We start from the raw sequence: 17,619 nt of genomic DNA, 5'->3' as shown, positions 1-17,619 counted from the left end.
CTGGGATTTAAAAAAAATCATAAATAGGACAAAACACACCTCACGACAAGAGAGACACCACAACACTACATAAAGAGAGACCTAAGACAACAACATAGCATGGCAACAACACATGACAACAACATGGTAGCAACACAACATGGCAGATGAGCAAAGAGGAGATGTGTTCTAAGTAACACTTGTACTGTTTTTCTTTTCAGGAGGGCTAGCTCGGAACATTTGAAAATGGATTTGAAAGAACTGATTTTAGCATTAAAAGACTCCAAAAACCAGCCAATAATTTCAGGCCCAGTACTATCATTGGGCCGCGGGTGTGAAAGATTCAGCAGACTACTGGCATTACACATCTGGCTAAAATCAAATCAAAGTTTATTTGTCACGTGCACCGAATACAACAGGTACCTTACAGTGAAATGCTTACTTACAGGCTCTAACCAACAGTAAAAAGACAGGCTATATACAGTAGCGAGGCTATAAAAGTAGCGAGGCTACATACAGACACTGGTTAGTCAGGCTGATTGAGGTAGTATGTAGATATGGTTAAAGTTATGCATTTATGATGAACAGAGTAGCAGTAGCATAAAAGAGGGGTTGGTGGGTGGTTGGCGGGACACAATGCAGATAGCCCGGTTAGCCAATGTGCGGGAGCACTGGTTGGTCGCCCCAATTGAGGTAGTATGTACATTAATGTATCGTTAAAGTGACTATGCATATATGATAAACAGAGAGTAGCAGCAGCAACCCGTAAAAGACTACTGTGGCTCTGTTGGAGTTACTTTTATAAATAACTTTGACACCTTCTGGAAACAGAAGTTACTCTACAGAAATGACAAAGTCCATCCAAATCATCTTGGCTCCTGGACTCTGTCCACGAATTTCAAGGCTGCGTTGTAACAATGACTGGTAAATGATCCAAGACCAGCTCAGTTAATCCCTACCATTGCGACAATGAGTCGTCATAATGCTGCATTAAATGTACATGATCCTAGGTACATTGACAAACACAATGTCAGTAATTTAATTTATGTACCCCTAACTGCACCGAATGCTTCTGTTTATCCTTCAGCTATTGTATGCAGTAATCATGAGCCTATGATTTAGAGTTACACTGTTAACACTGAGGCAGTGTGCAATAGTAGGAAGATCACTTTGTGCAGCTCACCCTGCACTATCAGCTCCAATATAAATAACATGAGTAAGTCTACCTCTGATAAGCTTCCCAGTAAAGCATTGAAAACAATCAAGCAACCCAGAAAAGTGCTAAAAACAGCCCATATTAACATATGTAGCCTAAGAAACAAGCTCCATGAAGCCAATAACTTGCTTGTAACAGATGACATTCATATTCTGACTATCTCTGAAACTCACTTAGATAATACCTTTGATGATACAGTGGTAGCAATACATGGTTATAAAATCTACCGAATATACAGAAATGCCTGAGGAGGCGGTGTTGCAGTCTATGTTCAGAACCACATTCCTGTAAAGCTTAGAGACAATCTAATGTTAAATACTGTGAAGTAATTTGGCTACAGGTTCATCTGCCTCACCTAAAGCCCATTCTTGTGGGAAGCTGCTACAGACCACCAAGTGCTAACAGTCATTATCTGGATAATATGTGTGAAATGCTTGATAATGTATGTGATATCAACAGAGAAGTATATTGTCTGGGTGATTTAAATATTGACTGGCGTTCATCAAGCTGCCCACTCAAGAAAAAACTTCAAACTGTAACCAGTGCCTGCAATCTGGTTCAGGTTATCAGTCAACCTACCAGGGTAGTTACAAACAGTACACTAGCTGTAATTAGGCTACAAATTACGTTACCGAGTAAGATGTAATTCTAGCTGTTGGCCAGTAGAGGGTGGTGAAAGACAGACAGAGAAACAGTAAACTCGATCAGCTCAACACAGAGCCCCTGACACGGTGGGCGACTGGCTTCCGGGTTAAGCGAGCGGTGTGTAAAATCAGCGCGTCTTAGCGGATCGTGTTTCGGAGGACCTTCACCTCTCCCGAGCCCGTTGGGGAGTTGTAGCGATGAAACAAGATCGTAATTACCAATTAGATATCACGGAAATTGGGAGAAAAATTCACAAAACAAATAAAACACTGAACTCCTACCATACTGTATATCCACATACAGCGTTGATAATTCGAGTGAACGGTGATGGTTAATTTGTTGAATAATGAATTTGTTTATACTCAACTTGCAAGGTGTTTTATAGCAAGACAACAATTCATACTCTATATAGGTCATATAACTCCCCTCCCATTTGGTACAATCCATGCGTCATTGTTTACAACAAAATGGCCAAGTATTTCTTCCCCTATATTCAAACTGGATAAAGGCGCTTTAAATAACGAAAAAGAAACTAACTACCGAACTGGAAAAACACACCGGACACTCACGTAACGTTAGTAGTTCTGTGTCGGATTGACTTCAGGATCACACTCACAGCATGGCATTTCAAATGTCAACTGTCTCTTCGCGTATCAGAGCCATATGTCCATTTTCCCGCTGTCGTAGTGGTGACTTTCATACTAGTGATATCGGTGTGTGCTCCAAATTTAGAAACATTTTCGGTGTTCCAAATCGTCAGGTGTATTCGCTGGTGCGAAGTGGGCAGAGTTCGGCGAACTCCAGCCCTGCAAAGTGCAAGGCCATTCTGAACCCAGGGGGTATTCATTTTGCAAACCGTGTGGAGAAGTTTTCAACAACTACAGCTGCCGCGAAGTCGTTTGAGTCGTTTCAGGGGCAAAACAAGGCCTCGACCTCCGGGGGAAAGTACGGTTCGTTGTACCGGATCGCCCTCGCCGCGCTTGGGGTGACCACCGCGGTCGTGTCCCTGCACGCAAGTGCCCATCTCGCCATGGCGACGGGATTGGAGCGGCAAGACCTTGACTCAGCCAAAGGCGATTGGAACGAGGTGAAGGGTAAGTCTGCAGACAGACAGTCAGGGAGTGTGGGTGGGAATCTATAGGTGCTCATGTTGAGAATTTGGTTGCTCAACGACCTGTTGCATGTGAAAAGTAAAGTTGTCAAAGCTGTGTGGCCTAAATTGCAATAGAAACAAATTAGGCGCCAACTCGAAGTTTGAAGTGGCTCATCGTGGCCTTATGTGGTACTAGGTTACTACCAAGCCATTAGTGCATTACAGCTTTTCAATTGTAATTTCCCTTTTCACTATGTTGTCCCTACATTACCCACATTGATTAGTGGAATGATCATAATCATCAACTCTGTCCCTCTCCTCTTCCTTAGCTGCCTTGCTCCATATGAGTCAGGGGGAGAGAAGGAAGCTCTACAGGACTACCTACCTGTCCCTGGAGGAGGTGCCTGTGTGGACCCCCAAGTCACTAGTGGACAGAGGTTGGTGGCACCTTAATTGGGGAGAATGGGTTTGTGGTAATGGCTGGAGCGGAGTCAGTGGAATGGTATCAAACGCATGGTGTCCATGCCATTCCATCTGCTCTAAAACCTTGTTGTTTCTCAACTCCCGTCTGGGGTCCAACAACACAGGTTTACTGGTGTTTGGTCCAGCCCAGCACTATACACTGTCATTTAGTTAATGCTAGGTTAGTAGGCCTATCGGGCCCCAGCACTACACACTGTCATTAAGTTAATGCTAGGTTAGTAGGCCAATCGGGCCCCAGGACTACAGCTGTGAGACACTGGAGAGCAGCATCGCTGAGCGTCCACTATAGATATTCTGGAACGACAACATAAACAGTAAACGCAGGTTAATATTACAGTGTTCTTATTAACAGTGTTGACAGAAGCAGGTGTTCATCTGTCTCCAAGGTGATTCAGTCAAGGCGACCAAATTCAAGAGGAACGAAGCTCTGGACAAGAAGATCTCCTTGTTCAGCGGTGACATCACCAAACTGGAGATTGATGGGATCGTCAATGCAGGTGATCATATAGTAACCTAGCTAATATTAACATAACATTATAGAAATAATATAACTTAAAGATGGAATTTGCAGTAGGGGAAATGACGCCATTGGCCGCCCCACCGCTGTTGTAGTTGTTGTTGCTGAGCGGAGGAGTGTCATGCAGCATGGTAAATAAATTGCCGTACATATTGTGCTCTTCTGTTGCACATGCAATGATGTCAGAGGGCAAAAAGCTGTGTTGGTTGTTTACAGTAACTCATTTGTTGTAATATCGCAAACGGACGTGGCTGTTTCACCATTTAAGGATTCCAGCTTTAACTTGTAGTAATAACATTACTTAAAAATAACAGAATCACATGTAGTAATAACATTACTAGTAATAACAGCATTACTTTGTAATAACATAACATGATGAGTAATAATATTACTTAGTAATAACATAGCATTACTTAGTAATAACATAACATGACTAGTAATAACATTACTTAGTAATAACATAACATGACTAGTAATAACATTACTTAGTAATATCATAACATGACTAGTACTAACATTACTTAGTAATAACATAGCATTACTTAGTAATAACATGACTTGGTAATAACATAACATGACTTGGTAATAACATAACATGACTAGTAATAACATAGCATTACTTAGTAATAACATGACTAGTAATAACATTACTTAGTAATAACATAACATTACTTAGTAATAACATGACTAGTTATAACATTACTTAGTAATAACACAACATTACCTAGCAATAACAGCATTACTTAGTAATAACCTAACATGACTAGTAATAACATTCGTTAGTAATAACATAGCATTAAGTAATAACATTACTTAGTAATAACACAGCATTACTTAGTAATAACATTACTTAGTAATAACATAGCATTACTTAATAACAACATTACTTAGTAATAACATAACATTACTCAGTAATAACATAGCATTACTTAGTAATAACATAGCATTACTTAGTTATAACATAGCATTACTTAGTAATAACATAACATGACTAGTAATAACATAACATTACTTAGTAATAGCATCACTGGTAATAACATAACATCACTAGTAATAACATAACATGACTAGTAATAACATTACTTAGTAATATCATCACTAGTAATAACATAATATTACTAGTAATAACATAGCATTACTAGTAATGGCATTACCTAGCAATAACAGCATTACTGAGTCATATAGTATTACTTAGTAATAACATAGCACTACTTAAAGTAATAATAGGTGACATTTCTTATAGTAAAACATGAATTGTGTACCTGTCCTGAGGCCTCAGTGCTCTATATGGGACAAATCACTGTGAAATGAGAAGTATTATCGTACTGATCGCCTGTCTTGGTTAGAGTCAGAACTCTATGTCCTGCCGTTGATACATTATCCTGATCCCATCATAGAATTTTGAGTGAACTGTATCTTATTTCACGCTCCACGTCACATTTGACCTGGTTACACACCCACATTTATAATCCCTCCATTTGGGTAAATAATGGTCTGGGAGTTTGATGAAAACCGTATCTTCTCTTTGTGTGTGACTACTGTACTGCATTCAGAGTGACACCTAGAGAGCTTGTAAAGAGCTAATGCTTATGCTCTACTTCTGTTGTTGAACTTTGACCTTTACCCACCCTGACCCTGTGGTCTTCTCAGTTTCCATTGACATATAGCCCTGTTGGCTGTCTGCAGGGCCTCTTTGTGTAAAAAAAAAACTATATTATTAACTAATCAGAATCATATTAATGTCTTTATTATGTGTGCTTTAGAAAGAGGTTAATATGATACAATACACTGGTTGCTCAATGCCATTTGGGTGTAGTGTACTTTTCCACCTCAGGATGGCAGTAAAGGCATGTGTATCATACCATATCAGTCTGAAGTTTCTTTGTGATCATAGCAAGACTTTAATTAGTTCTGTGTTTGGCTATGAATTGGCATTACTGTGTACAGTCCAACATCAGAAGAGCTACTTGATGATCAGGTTTTGCATAGAAAATGATGTTTCTTCATTGGTCATTTAGTGTTAACTGTCATAAAACAACATGGCCGCCCGCCTATGTGGTGTGGGTGAATAACTCATCTCTCATTAACATCATGTTGGCTCCAACATCAGAGCCAGCAGCCTGTATGTTTTACAAGGCTTTTTATAGAGTCCCACTCTCACTATGCAAAGTGCCACTGAATAACAAGAGAAACAGAGCTGTAAACAACCCCTAGAGGGGACAGGCAGAGCAAGGTGAGGGAACGAGACGGGCTGACTGAGGATGCATCTGAAACCAAATGGCACCCTATTTCCTATGTAGTGCAGTATATAAAGAATAGGGTAGGGTTTTGGACAAAGCTAGAGTGTGATAGGAGTAACAGGGAGAGGGATCAAGGGGACCTCTCGTGAGTATCTCTGTCACTATGGCAACCGCTGTGGTGACATGGAGTTTGGTGGGGGGGCCTTCCCTACTACAATAATGATAGGTGAAGAACTGCACACACCCAGTGCCACGCATTCCCATCACTTCACTCACTGCTGCTGATCGATCAGTAGGGAGGGCGAGCCGATAAGGGAGGACTGTTTATGTCGTTTGTGTCATTCTCAATAAAGATTGGATTTACAGTCACCCACCCACCCACCCCTTCACCATTTTATTGCTGTTGGCTCCTGCATTCTCCTATAAAACACTGCAAACATAAAAACCCACAAGCACTTAAGAGCTGTCTTAGAGATGGGGAGGAGGGCGGGTTGCAGGGTAGAACATCCTTCTCTTTACACCCCTCAATCACTCCATCCGGCCTCAGCAGAGAGAAAGCGATTGAGCGGAGAATATATTGTCTCTGATGGGCTATTTGATTAGGATGGATTACGCAATGAAATGTGAATTGTCATTGGAGTGATGAGGTAAATGTGTGTGGGTGCGTGACTCTACACTTGTAAAGTTCCTCAAGTCAACAAGTTTTTAGTTCTGTTGTTGTATCTGCATTCGATTGCATTTATTTCAATTAAACCCACAGCTCAATTTAGACTAGTTTCTACAGTAATAGCAGAGTAATGGTTTAACTACCTCCTGTCAGACAGCGAGGTATGGGCAGGGGCTAAATGTTCTCGCTGATTGTATTCCCAGGTCTCCAGCCTCTTAGGGGGTCTTAGAGATAAGAGGCCCCTGGTTGCTGTGGGGAACCGTTGCAGCAGTAGCTCAGATACAAGATAAGCGGCAATCCCGTCGGCCCAGGTCAAGGGCCCACAGACAAACAGAGAGACGGGAGCAGAGCAGCTGTGTTTCAATCTCAACGCCTAAACCCACTAGTCTAGAGATAACACAGCAGCATTGACTGGCCACACACGCACACGCGCACAGCACTGACAGGTGGCTGGCCCCAATGGCCACAGGGAGTTGGAGTGATTTCCACTGCTTCCCTCTCAGTGTCGGGAGGTAATCTACAGTATAGGCCCCACAGGTACACTACCTCCATACTGATCTACACTGTACTTAGTGCTACTGTTTTAATCACTGACTGCTATCTCTACTGGCTGGCCTATATCTCTGACTGTAGGTATTATGACTGACTGCTGTCTCTACTGGCTGGCCTATATCTCTGACTGTAGTTGTTATGACTGACTGCTGTCTCTACTGGCTGGCCTATATCTCTGACTGTAGGTATTATGACTGACTGCTGTCTCTACTGGCTGGCCTATATCTCTGACTGTAGGTGTTATGACTGACTGCTGTCTCTACTGGCTGGCCTAAATCTCTGACTGTAGGTATTATGACTGACTGCTGTCTCTACTGGCTGGCCTATATCTCTGACTGTAGGTATTATGACTGACTGCTGTCTCTACTGGCTGGCCTATATCTCTGACTGTAGGTATTATGACTGACTGCTGTCTCTACTGGCTGGCCTATATCTCTGACTGTAGGTGTTATGACTGACTGCTGTCTCTACTGGCTGGCCTATATCTCTGACTGTAGGTATTATGACTGACTGCTGTCTCTACTGGCTGGCCTATATCTCTGACTGTAGGTGTTATGACTGACTGCTGTCTCTACTGGAACTCTGCTGTAGTTTCTGTAGTGACTTCAGGCTATTTCTGTCAGTTTTAGAGATACACTAACTAACTTTGGATACTGTACTGTAGGCCAAGTATATCTGCACTGTAGTTAGGAAGTGTGTCTGTTGACCCACATGCTCACACACACACACATATATATATGTATATATCACACACACACACACACACATATATATAGGTATATATCACACACACACACACACACACACACACACACACACACACACACACACACACACACACACACACACACACATATATGTATATATCACACACACATACACATATATATATGTATATATCACACACACATACACATATATATATGTATATATCACACACACACACACACATATATATGTATATATCACACACACACACACACATATATATGTATATATCACACACACACACACATACACATATATATATGTATATATCACACACACACACACATACACATATATATATGTATATATCACACACACACACACACACACACACACACACACACACACACACACACACACACACACACACACATATATATATGTACATATCACACACACACACACACATATATATATGTACATATCACACACACACATACACATATATATATGTACATATCACACACACACATACACATATATATATGTACATATCACACACACACATACACATATATATATGTATATATCACACATACACACACACACACATATGTATATATCACACATACACACACACATATATGTATATATCACACACACACACACACACACACACACACACATATAAATGTATATATCACACACACACACACACACACATATAAATGTATATATCACACACACACACACACACACATATAAATGTATATATCACACACACACACACACACACATATATATGTATATATCACACACACACACACACACATATATATGTATATATCACACACACACACACACACATATATATGTATATATCACACACACACACACACACACATATATATGTATATATCACACACACATATTCCGGTCGGACCACCATCAGCAACCACTGCAATGCTGAAGCGCTCCAAAAAGGACAGACATATTATCCCAGAAGAATTTATAACGTTCTGATTTATATTTCATTTACATGTTTGACATTGACGAGTTAACAGGAGCCCCCAGAGTCAAGCCTTAATGACTGGTAAACAAAACGGTGGAGGAAAAAAAAGTGAATGAGTTTGCAGATCGCCCATTCATAGCAATTATTTCTCTCCTCTGTAAAAGCCCCCCCCCCCACCCAATCAATCGCCACTTTAGCTCGAATGGATGAAGTGAGAGCCTCATTAGCCTGATTGGCCCAGTGCAATGTGGGAATTTCAGAGAGGAGTCGGCCTGCTCATCAGCACAGTGCTCCTCAAGCTGCGTTCATCAAGGCTGTGTGCTTTGTTGTCTGTTCAACTGAGCTGGGCCTATACCTTTAATTAGGCCAATAGAGTTCAATAGAGTTTTACCTTGATTAGGCCTAAGTATGTTCATCAACGTTCAATAGAGTTTTACCTTAATTAGGGCTTCTGTCATTAGAGCTAGGTTGACTGTACACACCGGTAGTGGTGACCAAGCAGTGGTGTGGTGTAGTGTCACTGAAAACCAGGGTTGTAGTCGAGTCACTAAACATCGAGTCCGAGTCAACTACCAAGTCCGCTGTGCTCAAGTCCGAGTCATGAGTCCCTATGGCTGAAGTTCGAGTCCATGGTCGAGTCACGAGTCATGTCAGGAGTCCCTCAATTTATAACAGGTGTTATTATGCAATTGTTTTTAGTCGCCACCAGATGGCAGTATATGAGGGGTCCAGCTGCGACACCTCTCAGTGCAGTGCATCCCTCAGGAAAAGTGGACGTTTTGAAAGGAACCATATAAGGAGAAGTGGGGGTTTCGAAAGGTGCCACTCAAGACGTCGTTTGAGTTATCGGATGTTAGTCATGGTCTGCAGAGATGACAGAAAGGAATTTCAGTTATGCAAAAAAATAAAAAAAATAACTCGCTGTGAGCTGTTTTTCGTAAATGTAAATGCTAGCTAACGTTAATTTTACAATGTATTATTTGATATTGAATATTTGAAATAATAATTGAAATATCAAGTCATGGCGGTTCTAGTAGTTATGTAATTCCAGCTCTTCTAGTGTTGACTCCTTTCAACACCCCCACTTCTCATTTATATGGTTCCTTCTGAAACGCCCATTCCCTTCGACACCCCCACTTCTCCTTTATATGGTTCCTTCTGAAACGCCCATTCCTTTTGACACCCCCCACTTCTCCTTTATATGGTTCCTTCTGAAACGCCCATTCCCTTCGACACCCCCACTTCTCCTTTATATGGTTCCTTCTGAAACGCCCATTCCTTTCGACACCCCCACTTCTCCTGAGAGATGACATATCAGTTGGTGAGAACATAGAGACTCTGAGCAATGACGTCGCACCTGGACCCTACTGCACTATATCGCCACTCGCTCATGAAAAACGCTAACTAATCACTACTTCACAAGTTCTACTCAATACCTGTGTTACTTATTTACTACATAGATGAATGGTAAGTCAGGCTCTCAGCTACTTTTTTTGTGATCACCCACTGATATTTGTGTAGGTTTTTTTTATTGTCAGAACCTGGCTATGAAATATAGGGGGAAAGTGGGAAGGCAGAGCGACAAGACAAAGACAGATTGGAACAACATGATGGTGCCACCCCCATGCTTCACGGTTGGGATGGTGTTCTTCGGCTTGAAAGCCTCCCCCTTTTCCCTCCAAACATAACAATGGTCATTATGACCAAACAGTTCTATTTTTGTTTCATCAGAACAGAGGACATTTCTCCAAAAAGTAATATATTTGTCCCCATGTGCAGTTGCAAGCCGTAGTCTGGCTTTTTTATGGCGGTTTTGGAGCAGTGGCTTCTTCCTTGCTGAGCGGCCTTTCAGGTTAGGTCGATATAGGACTCGTTTTACTGTGGATATAGATACTTTTGTACCTGTTTCCTCCAGCATCTTCACAAGGTTCTTTGCTGTTGTTCTGGGATTGATTTGCACTTTTCGCACCAAAGTACGTTCATCTCCAGGAGACAGAACACATCTCCTTCCTGAGCGGTATGATGGCTGCGTGGTCCCATGGTGTTTATACTTGCGTACTATTGTTTGTACAGATGAACATGGTACCTTCAGGCATTTGGAAATTGCTCCCAAGGATGAACCTGACTTGTGGAGGTCTACAATTTTTTTTCTGAGGTCTTGGTTGATTTCTTTTGATTTTCCCATGATGTCAAGCAAAAAGGCACTGAGTTTGAAGGTAGGCCTTTAAATACATCCACAGGTACACCTCTAATTGACTCAAATGATGTCAATTAGCCTATCAGAAGCTTCTAAAGCCATGACATAATTTTCTGGAATTGTCCAATCTGGTTAAAGGCACAGTCAACTTAGTGTATGTAAACATCTGACCCACTGGAATTGTGATACAGTGAATTATAAGTGAAATAATCTGTCTGTAAACAATTATTGGAAAAATCACTTGTGTCATGCACAAAGTAGATGTCCTAACCGACTTCAACTATACATACATGCATACATACAGTGGTAAGAAAAAGTATGTGAACCCTTTGGTATTACCTGGATTTCTGCATAAATTAGTAATAAAATTTGATCTAATCTTCATCTTCATCTTAGTCACAACAACAGACAAACACAGTGTGCTTAAACTAATAACACACTAATTATTGTATTTTTCCTGTCTATATTGAATACATCATTTAAACATTCGCAGTGTAGGTTGGAAAAAGTACATTATGTGAACCCCTAGGCTAATGACTTCTCCAAAAGATAATTGGAGTCAGGAGTCAGCTAACCTGGAGTCCAATCAATGAGACGAGATTAGAGATGTTGGTTAGAGCCTCCCTGCCCTATTAAAAACACTCACCAAATTTGAGTTTGCTATTCACAAGAAGCATTGCCTGATGTGAACCATGCCTCGAACAAAAGAGATCTCAGAAGACCTAAGATTAAGAATTGTTGACTTGCATAAAGCTGGAAATGATTACAAAAGTATCTCTAAAAGCCTTGATGTTCATCATTCCACGGTAAGACAAATTGTCTATAAATGGAGAAAGTTCAGCACCGTTGCTACTCTCCCTAGGAGTGGCCGTCCTGCAAAGATGACTGCAAGAGCACAGTGCAGAATGCTCAATGAGGTTAAGAAGAATCCTAGAGTGTCAGTTAAAGACTTACAGAAATCTCTGGAACATGCTAACATCTCTGTTGACGAGTCTACGATACGTAAAACACAAAACAAGAATGGTGTTCATGGGAGGACACCACGGAAGAAGCCACTGCTGTGTAAAAAAACATTGCTGCACATCTGAAGTCTGCGAAAGTGCACCTGGAAGTTCCACAGCGGTACTGGCAAAATATTCTGTGGACCGATGAAACTACAGTTGAGTTGTTTGGAAGGAACACAACACTATGTGTGGAGAAAAAAAGGACCAGCACACCAACCTCATCCCAACTGTAAAGTATGGTGGAGGGAGCATCATGGTTTGGGGCTGCTTTGCTGCCTCATGGCCTGGACAACTTGCTATCATCGACGGAAAATTTATTCCCAAGTTTATCAAGGCATTTTGCAGGAGAATGTTAGGCTATCTGTCCACCAATTGAAGCTCAACAGAAGTTGGGTGATGCAACAGGACAATGACCCAAAACACAGAAGTAAATAAACAACAGAATGGCATCAACAGAAGAAAATACGCCTTCTGGAGTGGCCCAGTCAGAGTTCTGACCTCAACCTTCTGGAGCGGCCCAGGCGAGTTCTGACCTCAACCTTCTGGAGCGGCCCAGGCGAGTCCTGACCTCAACCTTCTGGAGTGGCCCAGTCAGAGTCCTGACCTCAACCCGATTTTAAAATGCTGTGGCGTCGAGCGGGTAACACCAGACATCCTAAGAATATTGCTGAACTGAAACAGTTTTGTAAAGAGGAATGGTCCAAAATTCCTCCTGACCGCTGTGCAGTCTGATCCGCAACTACAGAAAACGTTTGGTTGTTATTGCTGCCAAAGGAGGGTCAACCAGTTATTAAATCCAAGGGTTCACATACTTTTTACACCCTGCACTGTGTGAATGTTTATACAGCGTGTTCAATAAAGACAAAAAACGTATAGTTGTTTGTGTGTTATTAGTTTAAGCAGACTGTATTTGTCTATTGTTATGACTTCGATGAAGATCAAATCAAAGTTTATGACACATTTCTGCAGAAATCCAGGTAATTCCAAAGGGTTCACATACTTTTTCTTGCCACTCTGTGTGTGTATATATATATACACAGCTCAGGAAAAAATTAGGACACCACTGCTTTTACTATTTATAGTTATGTGTTTTGGTAAAAAAAAATTTTTTATTTTATTCTATGAACTACTGACAACATTTCTCCCAAATTCCAAATAAAAATATTGTCATTTAGAGCATTTATTTGCAGAAAATGACAACTGGTCAAAATAACAAAGCAGTGTTGTCAGACCTCGAATAATGCAAAGAAAATAAGTTCATATTCATTTTTAAACACAATACTAATGTTTTAACTTAGGAAGAGTTCAGAAATCACTATTTGGTGGAATAACCCTGATTTTCTATCACAGCTTTCATGCGTCTTGCCATGCTCTGCACCAGTCTTTCACATTGATGCTAGTAGACTTTATGCAACTCCTGGTGCAAAAATTCAAGCAGCTCTGCTTTTTTTGATATCTTGTGACTATCCGTCTTCCTCTTGATCACATTCCAGAGGTTTTCAATGGGGTTCAGGTCTGGAGATTGGGCTGGCCATGACAGGGTCTTGATCTGGTGGTCCTCCATCCACACCTTGATTGACCTGGCTGTGTGGCATGGAGCATTGTCCCGCTGGAAAAACTAATCCTCCACCAAATGTATAAAAAAAAAAGTCACCTTTATTCAACCAAGTAGGCTAGTTGAGAACAAGTTCTCATTTGCAACTGCAACCTGGCCAAGATAAAGCAAAGCAGTGCGACACAAACAATAACACAGAGTTACACATGGACTAAACAATAAACAAGCCAATAACACAATAAACAAGTCAATGACACAGTAGAAAAAAGAAAGTCTATATACAGTGTGTGCAAAAGGCATGAGGAGATAGGCCATAGAAGTGAATAATTACAATTTAGCAGATTAACACTGGAGTGATAAATGAGCAGATGATGATGTGCAAGTAGAGATACTGGTGTGCAAAAGAGCAGAAAAGTAAATAAAATAAAAACAGTATGGGGATGAGGTAGGTAGATTGGGTGGGCTATTTATAGATGGACTATGTACAGCTGCAGCGATTGGTTAGCTGCTCAGACAGCTGATGTTCAAAGTTGGTGAGGGAAATAAAAGTCTCCAACTTCAGCGATTTTTGCAATTCGTTCCAGTCACTGGCAGCAGAGAACTGGAAGGAAAGGTGGCCAAATGAGGTGTTGGCTTTGGGGATGATCAGTGAGATATACAGTGGGGAGAACAAGTATTTGATACACTGCCGATTTTGCAGGTTTTCCTACTTACAAAGCATGTAGAGGTCTGTACTTTTTATCATAGGTACACTTCAACTGTGAGAGACGGAATCTAAAACAAAAATCCAGAAAATCACATTGTATGATTTTTAAGTAATTAATTTGCATCCTACCTGGCTGACATGAAAATAAACCATGGGAAAGCATCCTCCATTATGTATTTAAGTGCAGAGATTACATGTATTTTTGACAATATTAGCCTACCACTTGTGAGTGATGTATTATCACTTGTGAATGAGGCAAGAAACAGCGCATGCCTTTTCCTTGCGACTTTTTCAAATCATAGTCACACACCTCATATAGCGTAGCACATAGGCCTATATGTTTTGATACAGTTTGTATTACATTTACATTTAAGTCATTTAGCAGACGCTCTTATCCAGAGCGACTTACAAATTGTATCACAACTAAAGTGGCCAAATAACTTCTTAAAGTGAAGCACATTAATCCGCTTATCAACCAGTGTAGCCTAACTGGCATACATAAGCGGCACCTGAGTTTCAAGTTTGGGGAAGATACTTTTCACCATAAAAATGCACCTTCATAATAATAATAAATAATTACATGCATAATCACATTAGCGGTCACTTTTGACAACAGTGTTTTCCCGCTATTTTCATTTTGGAATATTTGCATTTACACAGCGTTGCTGGGCTTATAATGTGAAGAAATAGCCTAATAGTTTATCAACATTTTAAGCTAAACGGTCTGATCTGTTGCCTCAGCCTCAATGCTTTTAAAATGTTTGTTGATGTGAGTGGTTGTAATAATTTGGGATCTATCGCATCCCACAACTGTCCCAGACTATGTTTGGAATATGCATTTCTTGCACAGAGGGACAAGTTGAACAATAGAATAGGTCAACATTTGTACTATGGGGGATAGTATATTGACATATGCTAGTTATTTTGCTGTTCATTAGGCCTACTCATCTTGTTGGCTGACAAAAAGTAAATGAGGACATTTCTTCCAACATCTTCAATATGCACCACAGAATTGGATAAGAGGAAGTAGCACAGTTGCGTCTCCGATGTGTTAGTCTTCACTTGTAGCTTACTTCTTAGCTACAGGTGAAGAGATGCTGATGTGCCTGTGAGAAGGAACCGATCACGTGATGGGCGTTGGCTAATAAGAATTGAGAACTGAGAGAGCCATGTGAGTGAGAGGTGCTTCGGAGCACGGCAGATGGGAGAAGGGAATTATAATTATTATATTCAGCCCAAGGGCACAACGGCCACTTTGTCCGCAAAAAGGCATGGATTTTTTAGGGAGCATTACGGCCACACAAGGGGTATACCGCCAGGAATTTCGAGGCCTGGTGAGAATATAATCAAGTACTTGTCTAATGGTGAATGAGAAACTGATTAAGCGTGTGCAAGAAACAAAGCAGAGCTCATGCATTTCATGCAACTTTAAAAAAAATCATCATTAGTTGCATCATGCAGCCTCAGAATGTATTACAAATCAAAACATGCAGCCCAATGTTTTGTATCACAACTAGAGTTACAGAAATAGCTCTAAATGAAGCATATAGGAGGACCTGTTTCTTTGTTAACCACTCAACACAGAACAGCCGCGTGTGCGCACACTTCCTTGGAAAGCATTTGTAGAAAATATCCTTTCTATTTTATTCAGCTTTGTTCAATTGTGTTCGACTATAAAAAATAATGCCACGGAATTCTAAGCAAATACACAGCCATATGCCATAGCCACATCAGGACCTAACATAAGGACAACTCAGAGTATGCTATTCTGTTTTTCTGAAATGGACTACATTTTCTTCATGTCATGTTTCTTTAGACCTGTCTAAAATAAATAATGGATTTATTGTGAAGGTGTAGGCTATATTACATGGATTTATTAGACTTGTTAAAATGTAGATGTTCCAAAGGTCTGCATCAGTAACTTGTAGGCTACAGTAGTAGGCTACAGTATGCCTGGAAGCATGGAGATGCTAAATGTGTTTGTTAATTAACAGTCAATTACCGTGAGACTGACAGTTATTTGCTTGACAATCACAGGCTGACAAAATGTCATGACCGCCACAGCACTAGGTCCATTATCTTTTCGACCTACTTTATTTATATCTGGTTTTAGTCGTTCAAGTTTACACTGAAAATGTTTTAGCATCCCCCCCAAAATACTTGTGATGTTTTATTTTAATTACATTTTTTACTGTTTGGACAAAAATCGCTGAATTTGGAGACTTTTATATCTCCCTCACTAACTTCAAACATCAGCTATCTGAACAGCTAACCGATCGCTGCAGCTGTACACAGCCCATCTGTATCTACCTACCCCATCCCCATATTGTTTTTATTTACTTTTTTCCCCATTTTGCACACCAGTATTTCTACTTACACATCATCATCTGCACATCTATCACTCCAGTGTTAATTTGCTAAATTGTAATTACTTCGCTACTATGGCCTATTTATTGCCTTACCACCTCACTCCATTTGCACACACTGTATATAGACTTTATTCTATTGTGTTATTGACTGTACATTTGTTTACTCCATGTTTAACTCTGTGTTGTTTGTGTCGCACTGCTTTGCTTTATCTTGGCAGGTCCCTGTTGTAAATGAGAACTTGTTCTCAACTATCCTACCTGGTTAAATAAAGGTTAAATAAAAAATGTAAAAAAAATAGGCTGAGAGAGGCTGGACTGAGGGCTTGTAGGCCTGTTGTAAGGCAGGTCCTCACCAGACATCACCGGCAACAACGTCACCTATGGGCACAAACCCACCGTCGCTGGACCAGACAGGACTGGCAAAAAGTGCTCTTCACTGACGAGTCGCGGTTTTGTCTCACCAGGGGTGATGGTCGGATTCGCTTTTATCGTCGAAGGAATGAGCGTTACACCGAGGCCTGTACTCTGGAGCGGGATCGATTAGGAGGTGGAGGGTCCGTCATGGTCTGGGGCAGTGTGTCACAGCATCATCGAACTGAGCTTGTTGTCATTGCAGGCAATCTCAACGCTGTGCGTTACAGGGAAGACATCCTCCTCCCTCATGTGGTACCCTTCC

General features: G+C 40.9%; 1 protein-coding gene across 2 annotated transcripts in view; it reads left to right on the top strand.

Moving 5' to 3' along the window:
- Positions 1-1,939: 1,939 nt before the first annotated feature.
- The window catches only part of macrod1 (mono-ADP ribosylhydrolase 1), a 161,163-nt gene continuing 145,483 nt past the window's right edge, over positions 1,940-17,619 (top strand). For both annotated transcript variants that reach the window (XM_055927546.1, XM_055927547.1), the window contains exons 1-3: positions 1,940-2,934; positions 3,263-3,370; positions 3,803-3,913. In XM_055927546.1, the coding sequence (XP_055783521.1) occupies positions 2,460-2,934; positions 3,263-3,370; positions 3,803-3,913 (694 nt within the window). In that variant the 5' untranslated portion in view covers positions 1,940-2,459. The remainder of the gene's footprint in view (positions 2,935-3,262; positions 3,371-3,802; positions 3,914-17,619) is intronic.

Source organism: Salvelinus fontinalis, chromosome 6 (assembly GCF_029448725.1).
Source record: "Salvelinus fontinalis isolate EN_2023a chromosome 6, ASM2944872v1, whole genome shotgun sequence".
Taxonomy (NCBI): domain Eukaryota; kingdom Metazoa; phylum Chordata; class Actinopteri; order Salmoniformes; family Salmonidae; genus Salvelinus; species Salvelinus fontinalis.
This window is presented reverse-complemented; position numbering and strand designations above follow the sequence as displayed.